This window comes from Spermophilus citellus (genome assembly GCF_964194105.1).
Source record: "Spermophilus citellus genome assembly, chromosome: 2".
Classification (NCBI taxonomy): Eukaryota; Metazoa; Chordata; class Mammalia; order Rodentia; family Sciuridae; genus Spermophilus; species Spermophilus citellus.
The window spans coordinates 32,650,816-32,674,073 of NC_138183.1; the positions used below are offsets into that span (position 1 = coordinate 32,650,816).

Sequence of the window (23,258 nt, forward strand, 5' to 3'; positions counted from 1 at the left end):
GTGGTGGTGTACCCTTTCTCAACCAGAGAACAGGGGAGGGTTCTGGAGAGTAGGAAGCTAGAGAAAGTTCTTTAAACTGATGCATGGGTTCATAGATGCTTCTGAGCAACCCATGTATGGAACTGATTAGAATCTAAACAGCAAAAGCTCTGATAATTAAACTCTAGGTAGAATACTTTCCAGGTCCTAAATTGGCCTAGGCAGCACAGAAATAGGGCAGACTAGAAAAGCCCTACAAGAGCTCTGAAAGATAAATTGATATTTTATCACAGTCCACAAAACTGAAATAGAATATTTACTCCAAACTGAAACAGACTGTCAATCTAATAAAGTAGAATATTTAAATAGAATCTAGCCTTATTATATCTAAAATGTTCAAAAGACATATAATAACAAGTATTAACAAGGATATAGAGAAATCAAAATCTTCACATAGTGCTGGAAAGAATATAAAACGGTAGAGTCACTTTGGAAAATAGTCTGGCAGTTCCTCAAAACCCTAAACACAGAATAACCATTTGGCCCAATAATTCTTTTTTTTTTTTAATAGTGGTGCTGGGTATTGAACCCAGGGCCTTGCACATGCAAGACAAACACTCTACCAACTGAGCTATATCCCCAGTCCTCCACTTCTAAGTATACATTCAAGAGAAATGAAAACATAGCTACACAAAAACTGGTACACAAGGTCTACAGCAGTATTATTCATAATGGCCAAAAGATGGGCACAATTCAAGTGTCCATAAACTATTGATCAACTGATGAGTAGATAAACAAAATGTTGTATATCCACACATTGAACCATTATTCAATAAAAGGAATGAGTTTTAATATATGCTACAACATGGATGAATGTTGAAAACATTATGCTAAATGAAAGAAGCTGGTCAAAACACCACATGTTGTATGATTCCACTTATATGAAATGTCTGGCATAGGAAAATCTATAGAAACAGAAATAATATTAGTGGTTGCCTAAAACTGGGGGCAGGGATTGGATTCCCAGGATCCCAGCTAAAGGGTTCAGATTTCTTTTGGGCGGGGGGTAATGATATTATTCTAAAATTAATTGTAGTGGTATGTGTACAACTCTGTGGACATATAAAAGCACTAAATTGTACTCTTTAAATTGGTGACTTGAATGACATGTGAATTATATCTCAATAAAGGTATTAGAAAAAGCCCCACTATATATAAATAAAATAGAATACTAAAAATGCTTAATAAATGGAAAGGAAGACAGGAAAAGTGAAATAGGAATTAAAAACAGAAGAAACACAGAGTGAACACAAACTGGAAATCTTAAAATTCTAACATCCATTATTAGATAATGAAAGACTGAGATGGATAAAAAATAAGAGGAGCCAAATATATGCTATTTATAAGAAATTCACTTAAAATAGGATGACATAGGTGGCTGAAAATAAAAAATATGCAAAGATATAACATACAAATATTAATCAAAAGAAAGCTGAAGTGAAGTAATATCTAATAAGGTAGACATTGGAGCAAAGACATTTATTATAATAGTAAAAAGGTAGATTCACTAAGAATATATAGCAACTCCAAATGTATATGTACCAAAGATGTACCAAATAATAGATCTTTAAAATATATGTAGCAAAACTGATAGAATTGAAAGAAACATTTGAAACTTTCAAAATTATAGTTAGTCACTTTGACTCCCCCTTTCAATAATTGCTACAACCTCTAAAATGAAAGTCAGCAAGGATACATAAAAATGAACAATATTATAAAGAAACAGGATCTAACTGATATTTGTTGAATTCTTTGTCTAATGATAGCCAGATACAGTCTTAAAATACCCATGGAACATTCACCTTCAAAACAGACAATTTCTGAGTTATAAAACCAAACAATAAAGGATTAAAAAAAAGGAAGTCATACCAAGTATGTTCTCTGGTAATAATGTAATTAAACCAGAAACCAGTGTCAGTATCATAACAGGAAATCACCAAATTCACTTTGAGATAATCCATGGGTTAAAAAGAAAATCTCAGGGAAATTTAAAACATAATTAAAGGAATGAAAATAAAAATATTGTTGTAAGATTCTTACCCTATAAATGAGGGAGGCTTACAAGGAAATGTACAGCATCGAATGTTTGCATTAAAATATAAGGACAGTTTCAAACCAATGATCTAAGTGCTTATATCTTGGTATTCTAAGAAAGGAGAGCAAATTTAACCTAAAACAAGCAGAAGGAAGGATAAAAATAATAACAGAGATCGATGAAGTTAAAAATCAGAAAAACAACAGAGAAAAATCAATGAAGCTTAAAGTTCTGGGAAAAAAATGATACATCTATAATAGGATTGATCAATAAAAATAGCAGACACAAATTTCCAATATCAGGAATGAAAGAAGGGGCCATCTTTCAGAGCTTGCATACATTAGAAGGAAAACAGGGAAAAGCAGAACTATTTTATGCCCATAAATTCACAGTTTAAGTGAAATGGGTAAATTCCATGGAAGACATAATCACAGCCCACTTACAATACAGATACCCTCAACAGTATTTACGGTAGGCAGAACTCTAAGGTAGCTTCCAAGTTACCCTAGTATATATGGTGTGTGTGATCCCTTCTTCCTGAGTGTGGGCAGGGCCTGTAAATATGATCAGATGTCATTCCCATGATCAGGTTCTGTTTTGTAAAAATTTAAAGGGATTTTGCAGATGCAATTAAGGACCTTAAACATTCAACTTTAAATTAATCATATTATCTTGGATGCATATATGTATATATATGTATTTATGGACTTACTTATTTACTTATTCATTTCAATTCTGGGGATTGAACCCAGGGCCTCATGCATGCTAGGTAAGGACTCTATCATTGAGCTACATATTTGATCCTTTGTGTTGCTTTTTGCTTCGTGTGTGTGTGTGTGTGTGTGTGTGTGTTGCTAGGGATTGAATCCAGGGCCCTGGGCATGCTAGGCAAGTATTCCACCATTGAGCCACACTCCCTACCCCTCCTGTTGCTTTTTAAAAGAAGTTCAGGTCAGAGATGGAGGAAGTTGGAGACATTTCAATCAGCAGAAACACTCTCCTCAGGCCTTAGAGAAGCAAGGTGCCATAAATCTTAAAGCTAAAAGAAGGTGAATTCTGCAAACATGTACTTGGAATAGAATTTTGATGTTTTAGATGAGACCCCAATGTGGCTAACGCTTTGACTGAAGCCTTGTGAAATCTTGAGCAACAATGCCTGCTAAACCATATCTAGACATTTGAACCACAGAAACTGTGAGGTAGCAAATGCTATTGTTTTAAATTCAGTTTGTGTTAATTGTGGTACAGCAATATTAAACTAATGTAGTATGCTATCTATTAAAGACATTAAATTCATAATAAACCCTTCCCATGAAGTACTACTAAGAACAATGTGTTCAAAAATTTCCAGACATGACAGGCATGGTGGTGCATGCCCATACTCCAGTGATTCAGGAGGCTGACGCAAGAGGATCACAAGTTTGAGACCAGCCTTGGCAACTTAGTGAGATCCTGTGTCAAAATTAAAACAAATGAAAATAAAAATGTTTGGGGGAATGTAGCTCAGTGGTAAAGTACTCCTGGTTTCAATCCCCAGTAACAACAACAAAAAATTCTCAGAAGCAATTTTTATAGAAATGGATGTGTGGTTTTAAAATTGGTCTACAAAAGCAAAAGGAGTGGAAGGATAAAAGTATTTGGAAAAGAAGAGAAAAGTTGGAGGACTCACACTATTTGATTTCAGGGCATACTATAAAGGTACAATCATGAAGATACTATAGTAGTAGTAAAGGAACAGACATGCAGTTCAATATAATAGATTTGAGAGTACAGAAACAGATATATATATATATATATATATATATATATATATTCAATTATTTTTGACAGAGCTGCAAAGACAAACAATCTTTTTAAACAAATGAAGCTGGAAAAATCTAACATTCATAAGCAAAAATCAAAACCAACCCAAACTATACTTTGCACCTGTCCTACTCAGTTTGGACTGCTATAACAAAGTACTGTAGCCTGGGTAGCTTAAAAACAATAGAAATTTACTGTACATAGTTGAGGCTGAAAATCTTGAGATTAGAGTGCCAGCATATTCAGGTTCTGGTGAGAGCCTTTTTCTGGGTTGCAGACTCACAATTTTCTGTTGTACACCATGGGAAAAGAGAGAGTTTCTGGGGTCTCTTTTGAAAAGGGGACTAATCTCATTCATAAGAGCCCCACCATTTGGATCTAAATTTCCTTCCAAAAGTCCATCCTCCTAAGAGCGTCACACTGGGGGTTAGAATTTCAATATATGAATTTTGGGGGAAACATAAATATTCAGTCTGTAATTGAACAATTTGTAAAACTATGTTAAAATGAATCACAAATTTAAACATAAAACCTACAATGATGTAAAGCTTTTAGAAGAAAACCAAAGTGAAAATCTTTATGGACTTGAGTTGGGTAAAGATTTCTTAGAGATGATACCAAAGAAAAATCCACAAATAAATTAATAGATTGAATTTTATCCTAATTAAAACACTTTTATATTTGAAAAACATTATTAGAAAATAAAAGGACAAGAAACAAACTGGGAGAAAATATTTGCAAAACACATATCTGATAATGCCTTCATTCCAGAGTAAAGATCTCCTACAACTGAATAATAAAAAGGCAGATAATGAAATTAAAAGATGGGCAAAAGGCTTGAATAGACATTTCACCAAATAAGCATATGAAAAGGCACACAACATCATGAATACACAGGGAAATGTAAATTCAATCCACACTGTGATACCATTACACATCTATTATAATGGCGAAAATGAAAACAAAACAGAAGCAAACTTGACAATATCACATGCTGATGAGAATATAGAAGTACTAGAACTCTCAGACATTACTGGTAGGAACGCAAAATGGTATAACTATTATCAAAATTGTCCGTATTTTATTAACTCAATTATACACTTATCACGTGGCCTAATAATCTCTTGCTTCGTTATTTACTCAGCAGAAACAAAAACATGAAAGCCTATGTTCACATGAAAACCTGGAAGTAGATATTTATGGTAGTTTCATCTTATTGCTAAAAACAAGAAACATCTCAATTGTTCTTCAACTAGAAAATTAGAAAACAAACTATAGTACATCCATACAATGGAATAATGCTCAACAATAAAAGGAATGAACTACTGACTCTCCAAACATGGAAAAATCTCAAACACTTTATGCCAAGTGAAATAAATCAGTTTCAATGGGTAGACTTGCATGATTCATTTATATGGCATTCTTGAAAAGTGAAACTATAGCGGGAGACCAGTTTGTCAAAATTAAATAACTGTATACTAAAACAGGGGGAAATTTACTGTATTACATCTCAATAAACTTTACTTAACAATAAAAAACAAAAGATGCCAAACTTCTTCCATGTACTTTATTTTTTTCTATATTTTTATTGATTCTTTTTAATTATACATAACATTAGGCTTCATTTTGACATAATTATAATAGCATGGAATATTACTTGCTCTAAATCAGTTCCCAATACTTTCCCTTTTCCTTCCCTGCTCTCTCCCATTCTCTTCCCTCTACTATACTTATCTTTCTGTTATTATAGTTTTTTAAAAAATATTGCCTTGTGGATATACATAATGGTGAGATTCACTGTGATATATTCACATATATATAGGAAAGTTAGGTCAGATTCATTCCACTGTTCTTCCTTTATCCATCTCTCCTCTTTCCCCCTCAATTCCCTTCCTCTACTACACTGATCTTTCTTCTATTTTGATTCCAGGCACTTCAAGTGAAAAAAAAGTTGCTACAGAGAACGATCAGGTACTTACATACTAGCTGAAAGTAACTACATGTATGTATTGAGCAGGAGGGAAGCCAGTTATTTCCAAATCACGGTTGAAGTAATCTTGGATATACTGGGTCCCAGAAAGACTTAACAGTCTCTTAGATAACTTACTTTGCTAATATGTTTCCATGCATATTGTTAATATAACAAGAAAGGTCATTGCTCTTGAAACTGGAAGAACCTTACAAATATATTCAGGTTGTGTATAACTTCCGCAGGAGGCAGGTGGTATTTTTCAGAACCTTGGTTGTAAAGATGGAAGGCAAGTTTTGCATTTGATTCAACATATCTAAAATAGAAACCTCTGTACATAAGGCTTCTAAGTGGTACTTCTGGGTATTCTCTGAAGGGCCTCCTATATCTAGTCCAGAAGGTTCCAAAGATCCTATCACTGCATTTATAGGTAGGTTCTCATTTAAACCCATATTTACCAACTTAAAATGTGGTATAGTTATAGAATCTTCCTTTAATTGGTTGGAGCTTTTCTGGAGTCAAAGTGATACTTATAAAGAAAAAGCTAAAATAAAGTCCAGTCTCTGGTTGACTTTCAACATGAGTAAAGGGCCATCCTACCAGAGTCTTATTTGTTAATGTTAAGCAAAGATAGTAGTTATGGGTATTAGCAAGATGACAATAATTAATTTTACAAGTTCCCTTAAGGTGGGATTCCTCCTTTTAAGCTCTAGTAAGAGAGCGGATTTAGGAATTGTAGTCACGAGAATAAATGCAAAGAAATGGAGGCAATCATCACATAATTGTAATTGCTTATGCTCCTCAGGGTCAAAGTGAAGTCAGAATCAGGGGACTAATAGGTAATTCTCTATCCTAGGATACAGAACTTGAGCAATTGCTGCCTCTTCCCAAATCTGCTGTAAGATTCAGGGAAATTTCAAGTCTTCTCTCCAATTCCTGACAGACTTTGTTTGTGTGTAATTGATATTTATATTTCCCAAAAGAGAATATCTAATTGGGTCATGTCACTACCATCCAATATGTTGTGCCTGTAAGGCAAATTTTGTCTATTTGAGGAAATTGAAAGTATATATCCCTTATTCATTATTAGAAAAAGCAACAATCAGCCTCACTTGGGTCCTGTCTTGGGTAGCTTCGGGGTGAGAAGGGGAAAGAGATGGTGGCTTCTCAAATAGTTTCTAAGTAATGTGATATCATCAGATTCAGGGCTTCCTGGCCAAAAAAAAGTAACAGAGAGGTCTACGCATTTATTTACCTCCCCTAATCCCTTTCCTTATTTTATTCAATTATAACATTCAACTCATACCTATCAAGTCTACATCATAACTTATTTTGAAGGTCAAATAAAATGACTTATTGCTTGGATATGAATAGTAACTGCAACTTATTATACAAATGTAAGACTTAAGATAAAATTAATGTTTACTGGATTGGAGTGCATTAAAAATTTGCATTGTAGCAGGGCACAATGGTGCTTGGGAGGCTGAGGCAGGAGGAATGCAAGTGCAAAGCCAGCCTCAGCAACTTAGTGAGAACCTGTTTCTAAATAAATAAATAAATAAATAATAATAATAATAATAATAATGGGCTGGGGATTGACTCAGTGGTTAAGCACCCCTGGGTTCAATTCCTGGTTAAAAAAAATTCATTCTTGTCAGGAACAGTTAATATAGAAAATATCTGGTGAGTGTGCTGTGTGGTTTTAATTATTCTGGCAACTGTGGAGATGGTCTCTAATCCATGACCAATGAATGAGTGCTTACTTAACTGGGGCTGGCATTCTGCATATGCTCTTTCTGAACACAGCTCAGAAAGCTGAGCTGGAACCATGCTGGGAAGCCACTGTCCAACAGCATACAGTTATTCCAAGGCTAGCTGAAGCAGAAGAATTTGAATAATGGCTGGTATATGCAGAAACCAGAGCTCCAGTTTTATTAGTTAAAGGAAATGACAATCACTAGAAGTGGCAGTTGTGTCAATCTACAGAATAACTATATTACCACATTGCCCAACATAAATAAATAGGGCATTCTCTACTGATGTCCTGTTTACTTGTTCTAAAATGACACATGACACCAAAGATGTATTTATTTCATCTGCCTTCACCTACTTCTTATCTCACACTTTTCATATTGTCAGAATGTCAGGAAAGCATTTGTTGTCATTTAAAAAATATACGCTTATTGGGCTGGGAATGTGGCTCAGGCGGTAGCGCGCTCGTCTGGCATGCGTGCGGCCCGGGTTCGATCCTCAGCACCACATACCAACAAAGATGTTGTGTCTGCCAAAAACTGAAAAATAAATATTAAAAATTCTCTCTCTCTCTCTCCTCTCTCACTCTCTCTTTAAAAAAAAATATACGCTTATTGTTAAGGAGAGACAACATTGGAACGATGGAAAGAACATAGAATTTATCACCAAATAACTTGGTTTGAGACTCAACTCTGCCAATATGCTGTACAAATAAATGTTTTTAACCTCTGGGTCTCAGAGTCCTGACACATAAAATGATAATAATAAGAACAACAACATGGGATGTACTGAATTTTGAGGGTACTTGATATTTTACAAAATATTTTTACTTATTTTCTCATTATAATTATTGCAAGTATCTTAAAATATAATTTGCATTCATGGTTATTTCAAAATTATATTTGTTAGATACGCCATTAAATCTTTTTTTTTAAGATTTTTTTTTTAAAGAGAGAGTGAGGGGGGGAGAGAGAGAGAGAGAGAGAGAGAGAGAGAGAGAATTTTTAATATTTATTTTTTAGTTATCGGCGGACACAACATCTTTGTTGGTATGTGGTGCTGAGGATCGAACCCGGGCCGCACGCATGCCAGGCGAGCGCGCTACCGCTTGAGCCACATCCCCAGCCCATGCCATTAAATCTTGATATTTAATGTGTTACTAAAAATTATGGTAGATATATTGCTATGTCACAATTTTAAAATATTTGACAACTATATTTTAATATAACTGATTTTTAAAATTATAGTAAAACTTTATAACTAGTTTTTACGATTTAAGATCATAATTTTTTTTTTCTGAGAAAAGGTCTATCAACTTCACCACATTGTCAAAATAGCCCATAGTACAAGAAAAAAAGTTTAGAAAAATCCAATTTAGATTCAGTTCATCAGTCAAGGCTCAGGCCTAATCAGTTCTTTCTTTCTTGTCCTTCTTGCTTTCTATTTATTCATAGATCTGAAAGTACATATAAGTACAGAAAATGTGTACACGTACACTGGAGTTCCACAGATTAGTAGTTAAATTCATTGGCTCTGAAATGAGACTTCCAGACTTTAATCTCAGTGCTGCTACTTATTAGACAAATTAATCTCTCTTACACCTCAGTTTTCTCATCTATATAAAAAAGGAAATAAGAGTACCCCTACACTCTTTGTTTCACCATTAAATGAATTAACGTTTTGCAGAACACTTAATTCAGTGACTGGTACATAAACTAAAAATGAATATTGGCTAATTTTATTACTATTATTAGCATTAATACATATATTATAGTACAGTGTCCCTCAGTATACATGGGGGACCCCCACAGATAACAAAATTTATAGTTGCTCAAGTCTCTTATATAAAATGGCATAGTATTTCATATAACTTTCTTAGTCTTTCTTTATACCTTAAGTTATCTCTAGATTACTTATAATACCTACTACAATGTAAATATTCTATAAATAGCTGTTATATTGTTTAGGGAAGTCAGTATTTACTATTTCCAGTACAGAAGGATTTTGGGGGTGGTGGTACTGAGGATTGCACTGAGGGGCACTTGACCACTGAGCCCCATAACCAGCCCTATTTTGTATTTTATTTAGAGACAGGGTCTCACTGAGTTGCCTAGTTCCTCACTTTTTCTGAGGATGGCTTTGCACTTATGATCTGCTTGCCTCAGCCTCCCCAGCCACTGGGGTTACAGGCATGCACCGCTGTGCCTGGTCAGAACAAGTTTTAAAAATATTTTCAATCTTGGGGCTGGGGTTGTGGCTCAGTGGTAGAGTGCTCGCCTAGCACATGTGAGGCGCTGGGTCGATCCTCAGCACCACATAAAAATAAATAAATAAAATAAAGGTATTGTGTTTGACTACAACAACAACAAAAATTTTTTTTAAATTTTCAATCTTGAAAATTGAAATTTGAAACTTGAATTTGTGGTTGAATTTGCAGAGAGAGCCGACTATACTTTTATAAATGCATATGTATAAGCAAGCATTTATAACACATTTAATGGCCCTAATGTTTAAGATAAGAGTTGACGTAAAGAAAGAAGTAACCTGAAATAGTGCCTCTACTTTGCCACTTATGAGGCTCCTTGCCAGATCTAACTACTATGTTGGGAGATGTTAAAAATAAGGAGAGGAAATGACTCAGAGATTATGCTTGCTCACAACATTGGACAACGCAAGAAAAGTGGCAGTAGAATCAGAATGGTACCATCTAGTCACTGTAATACTGCAAACAAAGTCAATCATTATACACTTGCATATTTATAAATTATTTCATTTGTTTTACACAGAGAAAACAGTATTAATCTTTGCAGCATTTAGTGCTTTTTTACTTTCTTCATTTCTGAAAAGTACTGAAGTCTTGATTATTTTACCATGAATCCATCTTAATATTACAGTAACAGTAACAGGGCACTCTTTCTACTGAGTCAGGTGCCATGATGGATATTTTAGAGCCATTATCTCATTTAATATGCGCACAAACGAAGTAAATATAATTTATAGCTTAAATGAGGAAACTGATGCTCAAAAAATACTGAGTGGCTTAGTCAAGGTAATACAGCTAGTAAACGATGGAGCTAGAATCCAAAATCCAGGTTTATCCAACTCTAAAATCTATACCATTTCTCCTACACTACATTGTACGGTATTAGACTGAATCTACTAAATTCTACTATTACATCTCTGATATTCATTTAAATTATTTATATTTAATGTTAAGAAGAAAACCTATATATCTATAAATGATAACTATAGCATATCAGGATTTTACTGTATATATTTATATTTTTAGCATCCAGAACTAAACCCTAATACATTTTAATCTAGGAAGTAGCGGGTTATGTTAAAATAGTAAGCCATTGTTTTAGGTTAAGCGCTAAGAATTGCTCCTGAAATGATGTCTCATTCAGAGAAGGCCTGTTCAGTCCTCCTCCAGGACAATGGGCAGCACAGAGAGTGTTCGATTTAATTAGTTGTGTATGTAGAAGAGACAGTCATCTGTTTCCATGGAGTCAAACACATCACTGACATACTTCTCCATGGAAACAGAGAAAGGAAAACAGAAAATGCTAAAGTGAATGAATTCACTGAGCAGTTGGTGAACAAAGATTCAAGAAAACAAAAATTCATCTGTAGTACTATATGTCTAGTTTAGAGAAATAGCACATATTTAGAGATCATCAAACATGTACTACATAAGAGGATGTTTAAAATATATTGCAATTTTAGTTACCATTTTAGTGCAAATACAAAAGTGCTCGGAAATGTCACAGAGCAAAAGTGTGACTGTATGTACACAGAAGACATAATGGAACAGTCTTTAGAAGATAAGCAGTGTTTCCTCAATCAGTAATGAATCAGGAGTACCTTAGACAGGATGACAGAAAACACAGGGAATCGATCTATCGATAAATTTATAAACTCAATACTGGCTTCACATCATAATTGCATTTTGGTTTTTAAGAATTTTTCTCTTTGGGGATATAAAATTATAGGAAAGTTTCAAGTTTTATAATGAAACACATTAATTAATTTGTATGACTGAGCTGGTTAAAGTATTTTTAATCTGCACATTTTGTTTTCGTTGAAGATTATATTTTTCATTAAAATAATGAAGAATTCATTCTATATGGTTCTTTTTCTTGAGGCAGTCTCATTAAAAAAAATTTTCCCCCCATGGAATTTAGTGCCAAGCTGCCTCTGAATTCAATTTAATTCAACTCAATGCTCTTTCAGTCCTGGCCCTCAAGATAATTATAGACAACCAGGGAGGAAAGATACTTAAAAATGATTATACTATTTATTCAATTCTTCCACAAATATATTTCATGTGCCTTTGATATGTCAAGTACTTTGCTGTATTTTGTGGATAGAGTAGTGCATTAAACTGACCCAGTCTACTCTCATGGAGGCTACTAGCCTGTAAAAGGAAAAGGCATTAAAATAGCCATACACATAATGTACAGTTATATAATCTGAGACAATTTCTATGAAGGAAAACTACAGAGTGTCAAGAGAGAACATCATGAACAGATTTCACGGAGATTGGAGCAGATTTCTTTGAAGAAGTGGCCGTAGAGTAGAGACCTGTAGGGTAACTAAGAGTTAGACAGAGACCAGGAAAACAGCATGTCAAGTGAAAGCCATGAGATGGCAGGTTTGAGAAACTGAAAGAAAGCAAATTTCTCAGAAGACAGTGGTGAAAAGTGAGGTTGGAGAGGAAAAGAGGTACATATAGCTTTTTAAATTTCATTATAAGCATAATGGGAAGGGCTGGGGATGTGGCTCAAGCGGTAGCGCGCTCGCCTGGCATGTGTGCGGCCCGGGTTCGATCCTCAGCACCACATACCAACAAAGATGTTGTGTCCGCCGAGAACTAAAAAATAAATATTAAAAATTCTCTCTCTCCTCTCTCACTCTCTCTTTTAAAAAAAAAGCATAATGGGAAGCAATTAAAGAGTTTTGACCACAAAAATGATATCACTGTATACACCTTTTTTTCAGTTCAAGTAGAAATGGAACATTTGGGAAAAATAACTCAAAAAAGGCAAAACAAAATTCTAGCATTTAAGGGTGTATACTTATAAGTGGTAAAACAAAAATATAATGATTACTATAAAAGTCAAGATAAAGGGTAGGGATACAGCTCAGTGGCAGAACACATGCTCAACATATGTAAGACTCTGAGTTTGATTCCCAGCAAAAGAAAGAAAAAGAGAGGTGGGAGGAAGAAGGGAGGGGAAAGAAGAAAAAAATTAATCAAAATAGTAAGTTACTCTAGAGGGGAGGAGAGAATGCATTAGGGACTTTTGGAGGTACTGACAATGGAGATTTCTTGACAGTGGTGGTTACATGGGTGTTTGCTTTATATTCATGTATTAAATTTTAATCTATGTGTATATATCAAAATAGCACTATATGTTTTGTTTTCTTTTAATAAAAGAGTAGATTGAGGTGAAGAATTAGGGACACTGAATGCAGATGGCCTAAGAAGCTTGGTTTTGGCAGCAGATAATGATAATTGCCCTCCATCCATTCTCTAATTCTTCTTTTTAGGAACTGTGCACCCTCAGTTTTGGTTGGAAATGACACCATCTAGGAAAAGACATTTTTAAGTTTCTTCTGTCCTAGGTGTGACCGTGTCTAACTCTGGCCCACTTTCTTAATGACAAATTTCTCTTTTTCTCTCTTCCTGCAATCTGGGTTTTAACTACAAAGAGAAGATTTGCCTTGAATCCAGACATGGAAGTTAAATAGATGTTGAGAATGGCAGAGCTACGCCCAGCAGCATCCCTGGTTGATTCTGTGAAACAGTGACATATATCTACCCTAGAATGCCCATGTACTTTTGAACTATTATGAGAATGAAATATTATCCTTCTGACTTCTTTAAGTCACTATGTGGCAGTGTAGATGTGTACTAATAACAGTTGTGAGGAAAAGTTGAAAGAGATTGCAATACTTAAAGTGGGATATAGGAATAGGAAAGAGATTATTAAATGGAAGAGACAATCAAGCATGCTTAAAATGTTGACATGAAGAATTTAGAATAGAAGAAAGGGGGGAAAAGTTGAAACTACTGTAATCAGAAGTTTAAAAACTAGAGCAAATTTTGTGAGAAAATAGAAGGGGACAGAATACAGAGCTTGTGTGGAAGAACTGGCCTTTGAATGAAAGAGGGAAATTTATTATATTTTAGCAGGAAGTAAGAAGAGGATGTATATGGATGTAGCACTATTTGTAGACATGCTAAAATATGAGGATTCCTACTCAATGTCTTCATTTTCTTTTAGGAAGCAAAAGGTATTATCTGAGAATGAAGAGAAAGGAAATTGGCAGTCATAGGCTTCAGCAGAGTGAGAAGGTACCGAATGTTTTCTATGGAGAAATGTAGCATGATGAGCATTAAGTTCTGAATACTTATTTGAAGAGGGGAATCATGAATTTGGGGCATTATGAGCAGTAAATGTTGAGTGCTTATTTGAAGTGGAAATTCATAAATTTGGCATGTTATGAATCTTCCAGCCAGGTTCAACTGCTTTGGGGTTGCCAGGAATAGATGAGTTAGTTCTGAATAGGAAGAAAGGTACAGACAGAAGCCAGTGGTCAAAACTAGAGATGATAATGGACCGGAAGTCTCAGCAAGGATGAGAAACTACTGTTCTCATTAGTAGATGACTGGAAGTAAAAGTGTTTTGGATGAATGGTGAAACATTCAAATGAGTGATTTGGAGGTTGTGGAAGATGTCAAATTCAGGGAGGGGCTGTGAATGTAGGTAGTTGAGGTAAAGCAGGGATGATGTCTCTGTAGAGGAAGAAAAATCTTCATAGAGTATGAGGTAAATAGTTCCATTTTTAAAGGCCATTATCAGTTTGCTTAGTAAAAAAAGAAGGTAAGTTGGTAGAAGAAAGAAAAGAGGAGAAGAGGTAGATTGTGTAGAGAAAAGACAAAATTTATGGCACACTAGAGAGTAGAATTAACTGCCAGCCTCGCCAGAAGTTAGTGTACACCTGTATAAACTACTGAAGAAAGTGGAAATGTATAATGAAAACAAATTCTGAAGGAACGAGTATGGAAGTTCAAGTAGTTTGGACTTGATTTTGCATAACAAGCTGTCAGTCATGATGTCATCAGACACTGATACCTACAAAGATTACCAAAAATCTATTTCATCTATTCTTCTTGGGACTTCTAAATTTATGATTTTTATAATTCTGGAAAATTCTTAGCTACTCTGTCTTTAAATACTGCCTGTCCATCTTTCACTTTGTTCTCTCCTTCTAGAATTTCTACACTTCTATCTATCTATCCAAATAGATGAGAGTGATAACATTGAATCAATTTTAAATAATTAAAGTTTACTTACAAACATTAGCACTTTGTCAAGTCAGAATTAACTTTGTGTATACTGCACATTAAATCTTAAAAGATCATTCTCCACTGTCTCATTCTAGATGTTTTATAAAGATGAATTAATCCCCTTTCTAATTACATATATATTTTCTTGACTCTAATAACACCTACATACTATTACTTTTTAAGAGTATCTAGACTCTCTACCAAATACATGAAAATTTCTTGAATACTTTTCACTTAATCCTAATCTATATTTTTAAGTTTCAGAATTAATTTCTTTGTTAACCAAGTCCTGGAATAAAATATAAATAATATGTTTCCATAAATAATATATTTACATCAAAATGCATCAGTACATTGCAAATTAAAGCTAAGATTAACCAACTCCCTTAGGACAAAAAATTGTTTTTATAGTTTCTGAATTTAAAGGGATTGCTTACCTATGATGAGCCTCTGAAGAGCACCCTTATCTCCATTCACTGCAGCAGCATGAACTTGTAATGCTGATGAGGAACCAGTAAAGAGTAAGTTCTCTGATCTGTTCATAGTCTTTTCAACAACTGGAGCAACCTATAACAATGATTCAGACAATGAATTCGTGCAGGAAATTATCTTTTCTTTCTTTTTTGGGGGGTATGTATGTATGTGCGTATGTGCGTGTGTGTGTGTGTGTGTGTGTGTGCGCGCTCGTTTTGGTAAAAATACATCTCCTCTCCAAAACAGTTTGAAGCTGACCTGAACAAAGAAATTGAAATACGGTGATGCTAATTTCACATGAACTTCAAGTGTATAATCTAACTGTATTTACCATCTTCTTTACTCTAAAAACCTTTGGCATTGTGGAGCTGGGGGTATACCTCAGTGGTAGAGCACCTACCTGGCATGTGGCATGTGCAAGGCCCTAAATTCAATCCCCATCACCCCCCCACACACACACACAGACACAAACAAACTGAATATCCATTTATCAATATCAAATCAATACACTTAGTTTTCTCCCTTTAGGAAGTTTCCAACCAAATCGATGTTAAATTAGGTTGGATAAAAAGCAAGGAGACTCCAGTTTCAGCCTAGAAAGAGCAGTCCCTGCCAAATCTGGCTATTTCCTGTACCCAGACCTCAAATCAGTCTTAGTTCCCTCTAACTAACAAGGCTGGAGCGCAGCACTAGCAGAGTTAAGGCCAATGTCACCCAAACTTGTCAGTGGACACTTCTGCACCATTCAATGCTCATGTTGATGGGTGATAAAAAGAAGCCTAGGTTTTGGAATAGCATAAACATTATTGACCTAGTAAGTATGATCAAAATCCTGGTCTGGGATAAATGATACAAAAAAAAAAAAAGGAAATGAAGACCTCCAAATATTACTGCTGAGATTTTTTTTAGTTTGACTTTAAAACAGCTGAAAATGGTTTCTTCCATACAAGGACAAGCTGTGTACTGATGTCTCTCAGTATTAATTATGTCTCCGTCTCTAGCCTCAGTTTAAGTTGTTTTTTTTTTTTAAATATACCATTCCTATGTCCAAGCCAAGGTAAAAAAGGAATAAAGGACAAGAAGCCCTCCATCTAGAGACCCATGATAGAACGCACTCTAGAAGCCAGTGGGTATGAGCATATTCAAGTTACACAGTTTGAGACTATGAGTCCACAGTAGTTTTTCTTCTATTACTGGGACATCCATCTTGGGCAGCTTGAAGGTTGTTGGATATTCAGCTATTTGGGTGGTCTGGGCATGGATCAGCTCCATGGGAGAGGACTTCTTGGTTTCTTTGTAGTCCTGGATGACAAAACCTCCGGGTGTTTTATGATTAGAGAATTTATGATGACACGAGTAGCTTTAGCCTTAACCTTGTCCATATTGTCAGTGATCCTTGAAAGGGTCATGGGGGCTGGTTTCTTTCCTCTTCCTCCTCCTTTTTTATTTTTGAGGGGGTGGGTACTGGGGATTGAACTCAGGACACTCAGCCACTAAGCCAAATCCCCAACTCTATTTTGAATTTTATTTAGAGACAGGGTTTCACTGAGTTGTGTATCACCTCACTGTTACTGAGGCTGGCTTTGAACTCCATCCTCCTGCCGCAGCCTCCTGAGTTGCTGGAATTACAGGCATGCACCACCGTGTCCAGCTTTTTCCTCCTTCCTAATGAGGTGCTGATACTTGTACTCTGGAATCACTGTTTTCCAGGGGATGCTGCCCACGTCTGATGAAGAAGGAGTGATGGGTGCAGGGTCCTTGGGACATCATCAATGCTGAATATCCAGAGACACATCTGCATGGGCAGGGACATATTGTCCACAGGCCCACTAAGTCCAAGAGCCAAGAACAGAAACACTAGGCACTTGTGGTTGTCCTGAATCATTAAAAGACTGGGATCCATACGCTTTTCCTATGTATAATTCAGGGCTGAGACAATTCACAATAGCTAAACTGTGGAGCCAACCTAGATGCCCTTCAGTGGATAAATGGATTAAAAACTGTGGCATATATACACAATGGAATTTTACTCAGCAATAAAAGAGAATAAAATCATGGCATTTGCAGGTAAATGGGTGGAGTTGGAGAAGATAATGCTAAGTCAAGTCAACAAATGCCCAATGTTTTCTCTGATATAAGGAGGCTGACTCATAGTGGGGTAGGGAGGGGGAACAAGGGAGGAATAGATGAATTCTAGATAGGGAAGAGGGGAGGGAGGAGGGAAAAAGAGGAGGCAGGGGATTAGCAAGGATGGTGAAATGCGATGGACATCATTATCCAAAGTACATGTATGAAGACACAAATTGTGTGTCAACCTACTTTATATACAAACAGAGATATGTATATAGGTGTAATAAGAATTGTAATGTAAAAAAAACCCAAGTACATGTATAAAGACATGAATTGGCATGAACATACTTTATACAAAGATATAAAAATTGTGCTCTATATGTGTAATAAGAATTGTAATACATTCTGCTGTCGTGTATTTAAAAAAATAAAATAAAATAAAAATTCAGGGCTGAGTCCCTGTCACTACAGTGAAATGATGTCATGACATGCTGTCAGGTGTTCATGAGGAACATTGTCCAGGTGCTGCAAATTAGCAAAGCTTCCCAAGAAAGTCTGATCTGCTGCCTCCAAGCTGCCTGGGGCTCAAACTCTGGCATTAAAGAGGATCCCAGGGACCATATCTCCCAAGAGGATGTGTGCAGCCCAGATGCAGCCATGGTGAGAGCGGCAGCAACACTAACTGCCCCTACCACCATCTAAAGAGCACAAGCTTGCAGGAAATTTTCTGAAATCTGTCTCAACATTTTCAAGTGAGAATATTGTGGTTCACAAGAAAAATTCAACTAAGATTAAAAATAACTACAGTCTTAGTCCTAGAATTACCATAATGTGGTAAATTAGGTGACTTCTACACAAATTGCTAATCTGTAAAATTGAGAGGATTGGGGTTCTTCTCAGACCATTCTCAGGGACTGTCTGAGAAAAAAACAAAAACAAAACACCCAATAATTAACATTAGGCACAGGATTCAAAAGTCACAATGAAAAAAGAAGTCACAGTGACTTCCAAGTAATACAGGTAATGATTCCATATAATAATAAATGTTTCAATTGATACAGGGAATCAAGCCAGAAAATGGGTATGACATAAACTTAATTGTCAAGTCAGAATTAACTAGATTTAAGCACATTAAATTAAAACTACCTAGTTCTTTTCTTCATACCCACAAAAGGTGAACAATGTTTTTTTTTTCTCTCCTTAGTCCACTAGGACCTTAAGATCTTATTTTATGATTAACATATTTCATTAATGAAAATTGTCTGGCTTGTAGTCTCTTGTGGTTTTTTAAAAACTTCTGGAAGTGTATCAGTTATGTAGGAAAATAGTGAGTTCCCTATAAGAGTATTTTAACAGAGGCTGGACTATGTCAGAAATGTAGTTAAGGATTCAAGCATCTGAGAGAGAAGTAGAAAGAAGTAGGTATATCAATTATCTTAAATGTCCTTCCTAAACCTAAGATGCTCTATCAAAGTTCCAAATTTAAACACCTACATGGATCAGGGAGGTAACAAGTATAAAAATGTAGGAGTCATGGGGTTCAGGCAGAACACATACATTTGTAAAGTAAGTAGCCATTAATTAGCTCCAGTTAATTGTTTCCAGGAAGATAGGCAAGTCCTCTTCTGATTTCACCATAAAATATGTCATTCTAATCTCTGTACTTCCTGTGGACCTGGACCTGGGGGTTTTTCTCCACAAACTCTGGGTTTGCTCCACAACTGATCAGCTAGTACTTGGCATTGATAAGTGCTATTTGTTCAAATTCTGCCTTAGAAATAAGATATTTTTAAAAATTATGGTATAGGTTAGCTTTTAAAGATTTTATGTTGTTATTTGAGTTAGCATGATGGCAGAAGATATAGAGGAAGCGGGTACTGTGAGACAGTTTTCATGTTCAAGCATGTCTGTCATGTCGGAAGAACCACTGTCATATGCAGAATTATATTAAAGTCACTTGGAAAAATCTACATAGCACAGATGGAGATAGAAACATGATGGGAGAGCAGTTACTTTTGGGTTTTAGGCTTAGGTGTGTTTATAATAAGCAGTATCTCTTTAAATTTCCTCAGCTCTCTGGATTTCTCGAAAATATGAAAAGTAAAAAGGGTAGACTATGTTCATTTACTCAACAAGTTGAGAGGCAATCAGGCATTGCTTTGAACTCTCATTCCTCACTTGGATTCTAAGTGATTAGAGTTATAAAAGCCATAAAAGTTCTTTATGTACTTTGAAAAACAAAAGTTAGCTTTCAGTTATATGTATTTATAAATTTCATCTCATATTTCTTAGCATTTAGAATTTACAGGTGTATAGTTGATACTTAGTACATGTTCGTTGAATTAAAGGTTACAGGCTGAGTACTAAGTCTAAAGAGTGAGAAGGATCAAAATTTAATTTCTTAGGGTAATGAGTTCACGCAAATGAGTACCTGCTCTTTTTTAATTTCCCATTTCAACTACACATGGGCTCTGTCAGAGAGGGAGGTGAGTGGATAGTGGTAAGAGACTGCCCTAGCAGTCAGGAGGTCTAAGTGAAAGTCTTGGCTCTACCACTGTCTAATTTTTGTCATCCTGGAAAAGCCATTCTTTTAGGGTACTTTTTAGCATGATTTTTTTTTTTTTTTGCGCTAGTGTTCTTTTGTAAACCATTTTTTTTTAATAACCGAAAATCAAAACCACTTACTTAAAGTGCCATAAAATGCAAGGGCATCATTAACTAATTATAAAACATGCCAGTGTAATAAATGGTGTAATAATTATAACGGTACAAAACGAGTGGTGCTGTAGTCTCACACAAAAAGAAATTCTGATTAGGAGGACTAAAAGATGGGTTCGTTGTTGACATGTCAGAGATGACAAATGTCAGAGATGATGACATTTGAGATGGAATTACAGAAAGAGAAAGAATTACAGAAAGAAATTTCCCATTTCAGGCAGCAGGAAAACTGGAGCAAAGGCAGGGGAGAACCATAAAACATTGAGTGCCTTCTTGGTACTTCGTGGTTATTATGTGGCTATCCTTCGGAGCTCGAGGACCGGTTTACACAAGGTGCTGGCGACCTACCGGGGCCAGGTTAACATCCTTGACTGCTTGGGTAAGGAATTTCGTAATTATTCTGTGTGAGTCATCCAGGTGTTAGAAGCAATCAATCTGTCACTGAGCTTTACAGTTTACAACGTGCTTTCCTTACCAGATCGATTCCTCACATGAGCCCTCAGAAACAATAAGGAATAGTCACTGACTCCTAGTTCATAACGGAGGATTTAGTGCAGAAGAAGAGGAAGCAGGCAAGGAGGCCAGTGATAAAGGCTCAAGGCCACACAACTCAGGAGGGCCAAGGGTCTGCGGCAGCAGTCAGGGCGATGCACAGCGATCAATCTGAGCTTCCCCAGCCAGGCCCCTTCCTACTCACCCTCGCCTCCTCCAGGACTGACGTCCGGGGGGCGGCTCTAGGAGGCACGACCCTCACGGGGCCGTCCCTCTCGCCAGGCCAGGACACTACACCGCAGGGTCAGACCCCAGGGCGCTGACTCCGGAGAGCCTCAGAAGGCCGCCCGAGGGGCTCGGCCACACAGCCTTCTGGGAGCTGTAGTTCTTATCCTGAGAAGCTAGGAGGTACACACCCTCTGCCCTTTCAATCCCACAGGGCCCCGCGCGCAGAGGGCTCGGTGGGACTAGGCCGAGGGCCTACTGGGAAAGGGAGTTCCAGATGTCCGATGACTTGCTCGGCGAGGGAAGCGCAGGACTACATTTCCCGACGTGCCCCGGGGTAGGCAGGACCCGGAAGTGAGGGCTGCGAGGCCTCTCTGGAAGTTGTCCCGGGTGTTCGCCGCTGGAGCTCCGGGTCGAGAGGACGAGGTGCAGCTGCCGGGAAAATCCTCTACTGCTGCTGGCTCCCGGAGCCCAGCCCTTTCCTAACCCAGCCCAGCCCAGCCCAGCCCACTCCCAGCCGCCAACGCCCGTCCCTGCTGCGGACCCCAGCGTTACCATGAATCCTGCCGTCTTCCTATCTTTACCCGACGTCAGATGCTCCCTGCTGCTCCTGGTGAGTGAGGGGGGAATGACAGACCTTTCGGCCGACTCTCGGACGCCTCCCGCCCTTGCCGAGGGGGCACCACTGCTGCCCCTGCATTCCTGTCTTTCTCCGATGACCAGGAGTGCACTCTCCCCTGCTGCCTTCACTTTCTCCATTTGTCTGTCGGCTCCCTAGGCCTGGGGTCCTGGAGGCCTGAGGAACCGCGGTCGGGGTTGGGACCTGTAAACAAGAGAATTAGTTCTAGAGGAGTGGTACGTGGGAGGGTCACCATGAGGAGCTCCCCTTTACCGCCGGACTGCAGGGCTTGTTTCAGTTTTGAGGGTGTGTGGACCTGGTGGAAGCCTCAGTGCAAAAGGACGGAGGATAGAACCTAGTGTATTTCCCCCCCCCCTCCCCCTTCTCCATTTGGGAAGGCTGTGAAGCCGACAGGTGCTGGGGTCGTGCGGATCTCACTCTAGAGCCCTGAAACGGTGCCCAGGTTGGCAGAACCCTCTGTTGTGGCTTCATAGGATTGGTTGGGAACCCGGAACTGGAAACTGGTTTGGTGTCTACTGGGGAATAAAGGTTTGCAAATATGGAGAGTGTGATTATCTAACAGGCTCAACTCAAGGCCTCCTTCAGATATCTTTACAACCTCCCACTGAAGCATATTTTTTTTTCTCTCTCGTCTTGAGACCAGGTCTTCTGCAAACACATGCATTCATTAACTTCCTAACCTGCTCAGTGTCATCGCATTCTATAAAGGAATCTTTCCCTAGTTCCTCTGACTCCAAAGTACATCTTGATTGTGTAACCTAAGTGACCTAGGATTTAGGTAAAATTCAGACAAAAGTGAAGGGCCAACTCAATGTGACAAAATGATGGGTGTTTAATTGGATAATTATTATAGTACAATATTTGAAACTACTTTAATTGTAGTTTTTAGAAAGCCAAATTTAACATGAAAATTATTGAGTAAAAACCACTTTCTTCACAATCTAAGGAACATAGTTAAGTAACCCACAGGAACTGGGGATTGAACTCAGGAGCTCTCATATGCTAGGCAAATGCTGTACCAATGACTTAAATCCATAGCCTTAGAAACAGGTTTTCTTAACTTACATTGCTTACTCCACCTTATCACAGTAAAGATTTACTATTTGTATTTGAAATAGTTTTCTTTTTCTTTGTGACTTGTAAGCCATGTTTAAAAGCCATATATGGACACTACTAGGTCCCTTTCAGAGAAAGCACTATAAAAAACTAGATTAAATGGCAAAATACTTTTTTAAAAATATATTTTTAGTTGTTGATGCACCTTTATTTTATTTATATGCAGTGCTAAGAATCGAACCCAGTGCCTCACACACTTTAGGCAAGCACTCTACCACCAGCTACAACCGCAGCCCTGGCAAAATACTTTTGAGAACTCAGCACTGTATATTAACATGATAATAGTAAATGATGGTACATCTTTCTTTCTTTCTTTCTTTCTTTTTTTTTTTTTTTTGGTACCAGGGATTGAATCAGGGCCCTCGACCACTGAGCCACAATCCCCAGCCCTATTTTGTATTTTATTTAGAGACAGAGTCTCACTGAGTTGTTTAGCGCTTCACCATTGCTGAGTTTGGCTTTGAACACATGGTCCTCCTGCCTCAGCCTCCCTAGCTGCTGGGATTACAGCAAGTAGCTATCTTTTGATGATCTCAAGAACATCTTAGAACATACCACTTTATGCCTG

At 37.1% G+C, this 23,258-nt stretch overlaps 2 protein-coding genes across 6 annotated transcripts in view; one reads left to right on the forward strand and one right to left on the reverse strand.

Annotated features, from left to right (window-relative positions):
* The window catches only part of INVS (inversin), a 186,380-nt gene extending 165,216 nt beyond the window's left edge, over window positions 1–21,164 (reverse strand). For all 4 annotated transcript variants that reach the window (XM_081280878.1, XM_081280876.1, XM_081280879.1 and 1 more), the window contains exons 1-2: window positions 20,915–21,164; window positions 15,393–15,522 (exon numbers count right to left, since the gene is read on the reverse strand). In XM_081280878.1, the coding sequence (XP_081137004.1) occupies window positions 15,393–15,498 (106 nt within the window). In that variant the 5' untranslated portion in view covers window positions 15,499–15,522; window positions 20,915–21,164. The remainder of the gene's footprint in view (window positions 1–15,392; window positions 15,523–20,914) is intronic.
* Window positions 21,165–21,305: 141 nt separating this feature from the next.
* ERP44 (endoplasmic reticulum protein 44) overlaps window positions 21,306–23,258 on the forward strand; it is a 99,311-nt gene continuing 97,358 nt past the window's right edge. Inside the window, exon 1 of one of the 2 annotated variants that reach the window (XM_081280885.1) lies at window positions 21,306–21,547. In XM_081280885.1, the coding sequence (XP_081137011.1) occupies window positions 21,529–21,547 (19 nt within the window). In that variant the 5' untranslated portion in view covers window positions 21,306–21,528. The remainder of the gene's footprint in view (window positions 21,548–23,258) is intronic. The other variant, XM_081280884.1, reaches the window with a different exon arrangement.